Below are 12,709 nucleotides of genomic sequence, written 5' to 3' on the forward strand. Positions count from 1 at the left end.
TAGAAGAAGTAATGGAGAAATTTTATAAGATTTCAGGCATACACTTTAATAGATCAAAATCAAAATTTCTATTTTTAAATAAGAAAAAAGAACTACAAGTTACAGATAAATCCATCATAGGAAAACAAGAACTTACGCTAAATTATTTAGGAATAGTGTTATGCAAAAATATAAATGAAACAATATTAATAAATTATAAAAACATTATTGAAGCAATAAAAATATATATAGAAAAGTGGAACAAAATTATATTAACTTTTGAAGACAGATTGCAATTAATAAAAATGGTCTCATTGCCAAAACTATTATATGTAGCATTAGCAAAACAGTTAATTCCTGAAAGATGCATTCTTAAAGAAATAAACTCATGTTTAATAAAATTTTTATGGTATCCCAAAAAGAATATAGTAGCTCTAACTCATCATATTAGACCCTGGAAACAAGGAGGATTGAACTTCTTAGAAGTAGAAACATATATAAAAGCATCTGTGCTTAAAACTACAATAGACTGGATAAACCCAAATTATTTTGCCAACTGGAAAGAATTAACAACAGCTATATTAACAAATTAATTTAATCTGTTAAAAATGTTTAATAATAGACAAATCAAACAAACCCTGGTACATACTATGCATAAGTATACAATATAATATATTAAAATCTTCTAAAACAACACTGATTAATCATTACATCAATTCCTTTAGGAATCTTATCGATGCAAACATAGATCTAAAACTTTGGTTTGACCTTTTAACCCCATTTACCATCACTAAGAACTTTCCTCACAAAATATATAGGGAAACAATAACCTCCTGGGAACAAAATGAATTCTTATGCTGGTTTCAATGTGTAAATAAATTAAATGTTTTAGATATACATATGATAAAAAACTGCTTACAATATTCCAACACAGGACTGGTTAACCTTACAAAGCATTCTAATGTACACTCATGATTTATGCAGATTAATTAATAATTCCTCATTTAGAGATATTCCAAATGTAATAAGTTTTCTGTATGAATTTATATGTAATAGTTGTGAAAAGAAAAATTCCATTTCAAATCTATATAAAGAGTTAATAACCTATAAAACAATTCCCAAACCATCATACTGGCAGTTAACAAAAGGTCAATCATTGCAGTTAACAGAAGAAATTAAAACTAACATCTTACTATCAGTTAATTACACCTCTAACACACAGTACTGGAAAATATTTAACTGGAAATACTTACATAGAGCATTTTTAACACCAGATAGAATTAAAAAGATCAGTACTACTACAAATGTTTTTTGCTGGAGGTGTGAAAAGTCAAATAAAGCAGACTGGATTCATATTTTTTTATGAATGTAATAAAATTAAATCATATTGGAATGGAATCAATCATTTTTACAAGCTTTACTTAATGAATCCTTTACCTTAACTAAAGTGTTAATTATACTAAATGTAAATGAAGGTCCCTACCTGAATAAGACAAATATGTATTTGTTATGGACAATACTTGGTATATCTAGGAAATTCGTAACCAGAAGGTAGAATTCAAATACACCGCCGACCTTGGAGGAAAAGGATGGTTATAGAGGACTGGGATAGAAGGAAAAGGATAGAAAGGAAGGACTGGGATAGGAGGAAAAGGATAGTAAGGAAGGACTGGGATAGGAGGAAAAGGATGGTAAGGAAGGCTGGGATAGGAAGAAAATGATGGTAAGGGAGGACTGGGATAGGAGGAAAAGGATGGTTATAGAGGACTGGGATAGGAGGAAAAGGATAGAAAGGAAGGACTGGGATAGAAGGAAAAGGATGGTAAGGGAGGACTGGGATAGGAGGAAAAGGATGGTTATAGAGGACTGAGATAGAAGGAAAAGGATAGAAAGGAAGGACTGGGATAGGAGGAAAAGGATAGTAAGGAAGGACTGGGATAGGAGGAAAAGGATGGTAAGGAAGGCTGGGATAGGAAGAAAAGGATGGTAAGGGAGGACTGGGATAGGAGGAAAATGATGGTTATAGAGGACTGGGATAGGAGGAAAAGGATAGAAAGGAAGGACTGGGATAGGAGGAAAAGGATGGTAAGGAAGGCTGGGATAGGAAGAAAAGGATAGTAAGGAAGGACTGGGATAGGAGGAAAAGGATGGTAAGGAAGGCTGGGATAGGAAGAAAAGGATGGTAAGGGAGGACTGGGATAGGAGGAAAAGGATGGTAAGGGAGGACTGGGATAGGAGGAAAAGGATGGTTATAGAGGACTGGGATAGGAGGAAAAGGATAGAAAGGAAGGATTGGGATAGGAGGAAAAGGATGGTAAGGGAGGACTGGGATAGGAGGAAAAGGATGATTATAGAGGACTGGGATAGGAGGAAAAGGATAGAAAGGAAGGACTGGGATAGGAGGAAAAGGATGGTAATGGAAGGCTGGGATAGGAACAAAAGGATGGTAATGGACAGGATAAGACAACAGCAGAATGAAGGGATGAAACAAAGGGTATGTGTGACAGAAAGCATGGTAGCAGAGTTGATGGAGATGTAGAAGTAAAGCAGAAAGGAAATCAAATTCTGAGGGGAAAGTGAGAGAGAAGTAATGCCGACACTATAGAAGTGAAAGGATGGAAAGATATAGTGGAAAACGATAGCAGTGAAGGTATTATACTCCACAGCAAACCTGAAATCCATAAAGATACTAGCAGTTAGATTAAGGCAAAAGGAAGTCAAAGAGGGTATAAAGATGTAGCTAGGAAGTGAAAGGAAAAGTGGGAAAAATGGATGGAATTTTGGGAGGATGCAGGGAGTATAATGAAAACCTATATGCAAAGGAGTGAGAGCAGAGGTAAGAAATGTGAGAGCCACCGATCTACGTAAACTGGATAAGGATGGAGAAATAGGTGGTGAGGTGGTGCAGTGGTTAACGTTGTCACCTCACAGCAAGAGGTTTTCGGCTGGGCTGTCTTTCTGTGCAGAGTCTGCATAACCTCCCTGCATTCGCATGGGTTTCCTCTGGGTGCTCCGGTTTCCTCCCACATTCCAAAGACATGCATCTGGAGTGTTTCTACCCAAGCCACCATTAAAAACAGGCTCTGTCCTAGTCGGACTTTCCCAGTCAACAAATGTTAAATAAATAAATAAAAGATTAATAGTGCTCATAAAAGTAGAAGAGATAGAGTGAGCATGGTCAAAGGTAGTAAAAGGGAATCTACCATGGGGGACAGCTTCCCAGTAGTGATGTGGGGATTGATGAAGGGTGAAGTACTTGACAGGTGGACCAGTTTATTTAATAACATTAGAAAGTGAGGAGCAGCATCAGAGTTATGGAAAGAAGTAATAACTTTGGTTACACAAGGAAAGAAAGGATCCATTGCAGCCTATTAACTTATTTAAAAAGTGTTTTACATAAGTCATGTGTTCTTACTGCACCAATCGCATCTCCCTTCCTTAAACACAAATTAAGTTAACCCTACCAATTCCATTCCGTTTACTAAAACAGTTTACCCACTTAATGTTTGCCTTTATAAAATTGAAACAAACATATTAACTAACTTAAAACTATGTTCATTATCTAGTTAAACTTTTCAACTGTGAAATACATAAAGTTGAACTTATTTCATTGACCCCAGGATATTGGCATGTGTTCGTACGTAACTGCCATAATAGCTCCAATCTCTCTAAAATGAGGGAACAAGGTCCCCCTCTATTGTCTGGCAGTTCTTGATCAATAGCTTTAAATGTAAATTTGTGATCCTCGTGTTCAAGGGTATATCTAGCAAGTGCGTTTTCCTGTTTCCATCTAATGATACTATAAAGATGTTCATAGACTCATTCCTTTAGTTATCGATCAGTTTTCCCAACATAAAATGCTGGACATTGTTGGCATTGGGCCAAATACACGGTCATTTTGGAATTGCAATCAAATTTTTTACTTATGTGGTATTTTATGTTTCTTACATGGTATGTTTTACCTATTTCCATGTACTTACAATAGTTACACAATCCACATTTAAACATTCCAGGATGTTTAGGTGCTGGTGGTCTACTTTTTTCTAATAGACGTTTTATATCCTTACCTCTCCTAAAGATTATTTGTGGGGGTTCTGTTAATTTGTTCATAAAAGATGTGTCACTTTGTACTAAGGTCCAATTTTTGTAAATTATGTTAAGTTCTACTGCATTTAAGTTATAAGGTGTAATAAAACTATACGTAATATGAACCATATCCTCTACATTGTACTCTCTCACTGGTGTTGACCTGCTTGAGTTATCTGTAACACTAACCAATTCAGTGTTACTACTACCTGGTGTTAAAATAGGTCTATAAGTTCATATACTCCTTTTGAATTGGACTTCATCAACAAGTTGCACAATTAGGGACTCGGGATATCCACTTCTCAAGAACATCCCTCTCAATGTTTCACATTCTGCATAGAAATCATCTTCTGTTGTTATCATTCTAGCTGCCCTGACCAATTGGCCTTTAACTACAGAGTGTTTCTGATGGTATGAATGGCAGCTAGAGAAATGCTAGAATGTGTTAGAGCACATGCCTTTCCTATAGATTTTTGCTGTGTATCTACCTAAGTTTTTGTCTTTCTTTAACTCAATGTTCAAATAGGACATTGTGTCCTCATTATAGTTAGAGGTAAACTGTAGAAAGTCTGGGGTGCTATTAAAATAATAAACTAACTATGTTGCTGTCACGTCATCTCCTTTAATGATAATAAAAATACCATCCAAAAATCACATGTAAAAGTATATCAGTCCGCTAATCAGAGGTTTCTTTTTGATATACTCTTGTTCCCAATAAGCCATTGCTAAGTTGGAAAAACTTGCCCCACATGGGGACACATCACAACTCCTATTTGCTGTATGTAGAACTCATTGTCAAAAGTGATATAATTGTTAGTTAATATAATGTCTAACAGTTCTTCAACTAAGGCCACTTCATTTGCTGGTGCTCCTTTAGTCCTCATCATAAAAGAAACCCACTCAATCCCCTCAGTGTGTGGTATAGATGTGTAGAAGTCCTTGATGTCTACAGTCAGGAAGTTGTACTCTTCTTTAAATTCTAAGTCATCGACACTGCTAAGAAAAGACCAGGAACTGTTACATATTTGGTTCTCTTGGCTATTGTAGTTTTTCAATATTGTGTCCACCACTTTTGCACATGAGTATGTAATAGAGTTTCTTGCATCTAACAAAGGTCTCATGGGAGGTTGACTATGTTTTTATGCACCTTCGGGATACCAAACAAAATAGGGATTCTTGGGGCTGGCATAGTTAGAAAATCATACATGTTGACATCAATTTTCACCTCAATAAACATATCATTAATGTATGACCTAATACTCCATAGGTACATTTAATTCATTGTTAGAAACACTTCTGTATATAATTCATTTTTAACATGTTTTTCATACCATGTAAGAAACATAAAATACCACATAAGTAAAAAATTTGATTGCAATTCCAAAATAACTGTGTATGAGGCCCAATGCCAACAATGTCCAGCATTTTATGTTGGGAAAACTGATCGCTAACTAAAGGAATGAGTCTATGAACATCTTTATAGTATAAGTAAATGGAAACAAAAAAAAACGCACTTGCCAGACATACCCTTGAACATGAGGACCACAAATTTACACTTAAAGCTACTGATCAAGTACTGCCAGACAATAGAGGGGGACCTTGTTCCCTCATTTTAGAGAGTTTGGAGCTGTTATGGCAGTTACATATGAACGCATGCCAATATCCTGGGTTTAATAAAATAAGTTCAATTTTATGTATTTTAAAGTTGAAAGGTTTAACTAGATAATGAACATAGTTTTTAACTTAGTTAATATGTCTGTTTCAATTTTACAAAAGCAAACATTAAGTGAGTAAACACTTATATACTTACTGTTTTAGTAAAAGGAATGAAATTCTTAGGGTTAACTTAATTTGTGTTTAAGAAAGGGAGATGTGATTGGTGCAGTAAGAACATATGTAAAATACTTTTTAAATGAGTTAATTTTGTGAATGGTTTTATCTAAAGAAGTCCTGACATATTGATGGACGAAAAGCACTTAATAAAAACATTTAAAAACAGTCAAGTGGATCCAGTGCTGGTTCTTTTGGTTGTTACTGTCTTTTTGCTTGTATTGTAGCTTTTTGCCTTCTTAGTTTGTAGATATATATGTGTGTGTGTGTGTGTGTGTGTGTGTGTGTGTGTGTGTGTGTGTGTGTGTGTGTGTGTGTGTGTGTGTGTGTGTGTCAGAGATTAGAAGATTCAGATTAGAAGGGAGAAAAATGTTGCCTTATATGCAGATGATGTGTTACTCACCATGATCCACTACCAAGATAATTCAAAAAATTTATACAGAAGAATAAGGATGTTTGGACAGAAATCAGGATACAAGATAAATCAAGGGAAAATGCAGGTAGTGGAAGTAGGAAGAAGAGAGTGGGTAAAGAAGGTAGAGATGAGGAAAGGATGTGGAGGAAGAAAATTAAATATGCAATGGATTATAGATAAGGCAAAGATTTCACTAAAACATATATATGATAAAATAAATGAAAAGGCTAAGACACAATTGCATAAATGAAAGTCAGCTAAAATGGATCTTGATTATTGAGTACTGGTTCAAAAGATGTTTATTTTTCCCCAGTTTATATACTCCTGACAAGCATTTTGGAAACCCCCCCATAGACATATTGGAAAAGGTTAAACAGATATGTCCAGATTTTATGTGGTATGGGGAAAACCCAGAGTCGCATGGGAAGTAATGACAAGGCAGAATCAAGAAGGGGGAATGGAATCACTGGATCTTAACTTAGAGGTTCATGGGTTCATAGGTTCATAAGTAAGTACTAGGCTAGCCGCCCTTGTGGGAGATAATGACGCAGAATGGAGGATTCCATTATGCTGTTATGTACCTTAAGTATTCCAAAGGCAACCATGGTCACTTGATGTTTAACCATCAGTAAATCAAACACATTTTTATCAATAATGTTATCAGTCATCTCAGTAAAAAAATAAGTCAATATGCTCAAGGAAATAATTTGATAGAAATCTTCATACAAAGGTAAGGCAGTATTCTATCAAGCTAATCAAGGGAATTCATAACAACAATCCCCCCTTTCTTTATCAGGTTTCATAAAACAGAACTGTCTATTATACGTTAGATCACACAAAGGATATTGTTTCATTGGATTTTCAAGTCTGGCATTTCAAAAAAGTTTTTTTTATTCCTTCATCGTGACTAAACATCGTAGACACTGTAACTGAACTGAAGTTATGCACTAGGAAGTTGAATTTTGACCTGCTTTTTGGAAGCCATACAAACAGTAATTATGAAGTTAACAAATTACCCAGATCGTCTACAATTAACACCACTGCACATTCTAACCTTATTATTTTTGAGAAGCTCTGTGATTCACCAGTTAGGGAACCTGCAGATACACATGACAGGTTACATCTCTTTTGCAGTCTTGCAGATGATGAGAAACAATTTTTCTGTGATCTAACTATATTATAGTACAGCATATGCCCAGCCTTCTCTACGATGTATTTACAATATTTACATTATAAGACAAATGAAATACCTGTTCAAAATTTCTTATGTTCTTTTCTCATTAACAGGCAAGTAAAATTATGACCTTTCAGCTGTTTCATGCACATAGAAAAAATATTCTAATTTGTGCCTTTGTTTTTCACATGAACTAGCACACTTGTTACTTTGATAAAAAAATACATTGTTATGTTTCTTGATGTATCCAACGTCATACAAAATATGTAACCACATAGTCAAGGGTGTCCTGAGTGCATTACAAAATCATCCTATGTCTGCCTGACATAAATATAGCTAAGAAAAAACATAAAACCCATTTCAAAGTTACAGCTGTGTGTCACTTCTCACATAAAAATAATATTCTATTCATGAATATCTAGCAATACCATCTCAAGTATGTAGTTTAAATACAGGGGTGCTGTTATATAACCCTGTTTTTTTCCTCTCGTTGTGCCGAATGAAACATTAGCAAAATACAGACATATACATTGATCTTAAAGACCAAATTTCAGATATTTTCAAATATTTCAAATATCAGATGTCATTTAGACAAATTATATGTTTCACATACAGTGAGGCCCTTATCTAATATCAAGTCATGTAAATAAACTTGTAATTAAATATTGTCATTCACATACACATTAGTGTAATACATCATAAAGATGGGATAGGTACTCTATGAAAAATCTAAGTCATAATACTCTATGTAACAATTTTTATTTTCTTCTTAGTTTGATTGTCTATAAATAATGACTTAGTATTCATTCCCTGGGTAAATTTTATAATCAAAAACAAGATAATTAAAATCCTGAAATAATCCATAAAACTGCCTTGCTAATGCTTAATAAAAAATACTGTACAATAGTTTTTTGAACAACCCAAATTCAGTTGTGTTGTTTCGAAATATATTTCACTGCAATTATAAAACTTCTACAAACCCATTCACAACCTACATTTTTCTTTTTTTTTCAGTGTATAATCTGTTACTAGCTAGTCACCTTTACATAGTTAGTAGTTACTAAGTATTAAAATCATAGCCGTGGCATTTAAAAATACTCCACAACCATGCCTACCCTTTTCCCAGTAACAACATGATAGCAGGTTGCTGTGTGGCAGTCATCCAGGCAGCCATGAGGGGAGTTTCATTTTTTTTCCCTCCTTAACCACTCCTTCTGTGGCTGATGTGCCTTTCCCTGTTAGCAGCCATGTTTCTGCACATGCACTATTACAGGTCCAAGCACTGTGTGTGTGTGTGTGTGTGTGTGTGTGTGTGTGTGTGTGTGTGTGTGTGTGTGTGTGTGTGTGTGTGTGTCTAGGAAGCACTTTGAAATAAGACAGTTATGCTATAAATAAGAATTTTGTGTTGTATGGAAAATGTCTTTTTTGCATAAGAATGTTATGGTAAATGGAAAATGTGCCTGTTTTGCTTGCTGTTACAGAATGTTAATAAGCATACATAAAGCATTAATAAGTATACTGTTTTTAGTTAACAGAGTGAACGATTACAATGAGAGCTGGAGTGAGCAGTTGGAGAATGAAACACTGTTTATTGAGGATGAGAAAATGCATCAGCACATTAATTCTGAGACGAGTTTCCAAGACCTGCACCTCATTACTGTAGAACAGCAGAATCCTCAGGGAGAAAAACAATTCAAGTGTACAGAATGTGATAAAGGATTCACAGCACAGAAAAACCTCCTAGTTCATCAACTGATTCACGTTAAACCATATAAGTGCGCTGAATGCAACAAGAGGTTTGCCTTGAAAAAGAGCCTAGAAACGCACCAGTGGGTTCATACAGGAAATAAACGGTATAAATGCATGGTGTGTAGCAAGATGTTGGTCAGTTCTCAGTCTTTAAGAGTACATCAGAGAGTTCATATGAGGGAGAAGCCACATAAATGTGATGACTGCAGCAAGTGCTTTATGCAGAAACACCAACTATTATCACATCAGCAGATTCACACAAAGCACAATCTGTACCAAGTTACTGAATCCTGCCAGGAGGTTCACAATGAAAAAAGTTTGATATCACATCAGTGGGATAACTCTTGCCAGAAGTCACACAGATGCAGTGAATACAGCAAGAGTTTTACACAGGAATGTTGTCAAGTATCATATCAGCAACCACATTACACATGCGCTGAATATGACAAGAGTTTTGCCCAAGAATGTCAAGGAATGCCACATCAGCAGTGTCATACAGGCCAGATACCTTATAAATGCCTTGAATATAACAACAGTTTTGCAGAACATAATTTAATATCAGATCCTGCCCTTCACATGTGTCACAAACCATGTAAATATACTGAATGCGGTAACTGTTTTGGTTATCAGATGAGTGAAGTGGGACATCATATGGTTTGTACAGGACAGAGCCTTTTTAAATCTGACTGTGATGACAGATTTGTCAGTAAACCCTGCCACGTACCACAAGAGCCAGTCCACATGTGGCATAACCCATGTAAATGTGCTGAACTCCATGAAAGATTTGCCCATGAGAATAGTTTAACTCATCAACCAGTTCACGCAGTACAAAAGTCATATCACTATGATAAGTGTGACAACTCATTTGCCCAGAAACAATGTAAAGTAATGCATCAGCAGATTCATGTAGAGCAGGAGAAATTAAAAATGCAAAAGCTAAGTGAATATGCAGAATGTAGCAATAATTTTGCCCAAAAATCGTGTCTACCAATACAGCCGATTCAAACAGGACAGCTACCACATCATGATGATGAAAACAAGCCAGTTCTGAGCAAACAGGATCCCATATTAAATCAGAAAGTTCATCCAAGGAAAAAAACAAATACAAGGAAATTTGTACAAAAACAACACTTAATGTCCCATCAACAGTGCCATAAGGGTGAAAAACCATACAAATGTGCTGAGTGTAACAAGAGGTTTAATCATAAACTGAGTTTGTTTCAGCATCAGTGGGTCCACACGGGGGAGAAACCATATAAATGTTCTGAGTGTAACAAGAGGTTTACTCGCAAACTAAGCGTAATTCAGCATCAATGGATTCACACGGGCGAGAAACCTTTTAAGTGTACAGAATGTAATAGGAGGTTTACACGGAAACGGAGCCTGAAAAAACATCAGTGCATTCGCAGGGTTGAGAAATTAAACCATAAGCAGAGTCTGACAGAGCAACAGAGTTTGTTAATAAATCAACAGATTCAAAGAGGGCAGAAACAGTACAGATGTGCTGAACTTGGCAAGAGCTTTACCCAGAAACCACTTCTGACAACACATCAGATGGTACACGTCACACAAAAATTATATAATTGTACTGAATGTAGTAAGACATTTGTTCATAAAAAGAGACTGCTGACACATGAACAGATTCATGCAAGGCAGAAACAGCAGATTTATATGGAACAGAAACCATATAAGTGTACTAAATGTGACAAGACTTTTACCCAGAAACAGTATTTCGTGTCACATCAGCAGACTCACACAGATCAAAAAGCATCTGAAACGGCTGAGTGTAGCAAAACATCTGCCAGTAAACAGAGCTTAGTAAATCCCCAGCAATCTGATGCAGGTCAGAAAACATATCAGTGTACCGAGTGCAAAAAGCCATTTACCCTTAAACAGGACCCAGCATTGTATCACCATGGAGTTTCATGGCAGGACCAAAATAAATGTGTTGAATGTAGGAAGAAGAGGTTCTCCCCAAAACAGCATTTAATATCACACCAGCAGGGTTACACAAAGGATAAAACATATAAGTGTACTGATTGTAACAAGAGGTTTACACATAAGCAAAGCCTACTGCAGCATCGGTTTGTTCATACAGGTGACACACCATACAAATGTGGTGTATGTAACAAGATGTTTGTTCAGAAACAGCAGTTATTATCTCATCAAAGGTGTCACACAGGGGAAAAACCATATAAATGTGCTGAGTGCAACAAAAGATTTAACCATAAAATAAGTTTGTTTCAGCATCAATGGGTTCACACGGGAGAAAAACCATATAAATGTGCTGAATGTAACAAGGGGTTTACTCGCAAACTAAGTGTAATTCAGCACCAATGGATCCACACTGGGGAGAAACCCTTTAAGTGTCCTGAATGTAATCGGAAGTTTACACGGAAAATGAACCTGAAAAAACATCAGTGCAGTCGCAGAGTGATGGGAAAAGCAACCACGGATAAATTAAAGACTTAGTAATGATTTCAGGAGTCTGAAATATGCCATGAATTATGAAAATGGTCCATTTTCAGGAATCCAGCAGAAATCCCAGAAGTTATGAGCTTAAAAAGGTTGCAAAGTATACGATTTTTCTTATTGCACCATATATTTTGCCTAGAAACAACTTCAAAAGTTTTGTTGCAGATTCATATAGTGGAGAACATCTGAAATGTATGCTCAGTTTGCAATCTTTCATAATAGAACAAGTTCAATTTACTAAAAGAAAAAAATGACAGTTGAAGATTATATTATACAGTTAACCATTTCCTACTGAATAGATTTGTAAAGGACGGGTACAAAAACTGATAGATTCTCAGCATTCAAGTTTATAGATGTGTTTTCTGAGATGTATTAAACTGGAAAATTACACTACCATTTCCATAATACTAAAGCAGTCTTCCCTACAGCTGCCACAGAAGTCATACTCAGAAGGGAAAAATCCAGAGTTGCTGCCTGTCACTGTCTTGCTGCTTGGGTCCCGCTCTACCATCTAGCCAAAAACCTGGGCTGTAAATGCAACCTGTATTTTAAAAAAACAAACTACTCTACAACTATGTTACCTTGACTCTGTGAATGACCAAACACTTAAAAATCATGCACCAAATTATCAAGGTTTACAAATAGAAGTGGTTTACACTTTTTAGATTGTATGCAAGTTATATTATGCACTGGTAAATGTGCAGGAACATTTGCATTTAGGAAGTTGATTAATAAAATCATTAGAACTTGACTTAAGAGTGGTACTTTGAAGTAAAATGGAGAAAGGGGTTGTGTAATGCATGTAAATAGACTGATCAGTAACACACTGTAAATTAGTGAGAATAAAAAAACAGAAATATTTTACACAAATGAAACAAGAATAAGAAATATAAATAATTTTGAGCCTGAGCTGAAATACACTAGAAAACAGTTGTTTTTTGAAGATCTTGAGAATAAAGTTCACAACCAATGTTAGTATTAACACAGTACTTACTCCTTTA

At 35.5% G+C, this 12,709-nt stretch overlaps 1 protein-coding gene across 1 annotated transcript in view; it reads left to right on the forward strand.

Annotated features, from left to right (window-relative positions):
* The window catches only part of LOC122797150 (zinc finger protein 585A-like), a 132,547-nt gene extending 120,088 nt beyond the window's left edge, over nt 1-12,459 (forward strand). The window contains exon 5 of the mRNA XM_044065956.1: nt 9,013-12,459. Within this exon, the coding sequence (XP_043921891.1) occupies nt 9,013-11,705 (2,693 nt within the window). The 3' untranslated portion in view covers nt 11,706-12,459. The remainder of the gene's footprint in view (nt 1-9,012) is intronic.
* Nucleotides 12,460-12,709: the final 250 nt, after the last annotated feature.

Source organism: Protopterus annectens, chromosome 3.part0 (genome assembly GCF_019279795.1).
Source record: "Protopterus annectens isolate FY-2018-M chromosome 3.part0, PAN1.0, whole genome shotgun sequence".
NCBI lineage: Eukaryota > Metazoa > Chordata > Ceratodontiformes > Protopteridae > Protopterus > Protopterus annectens.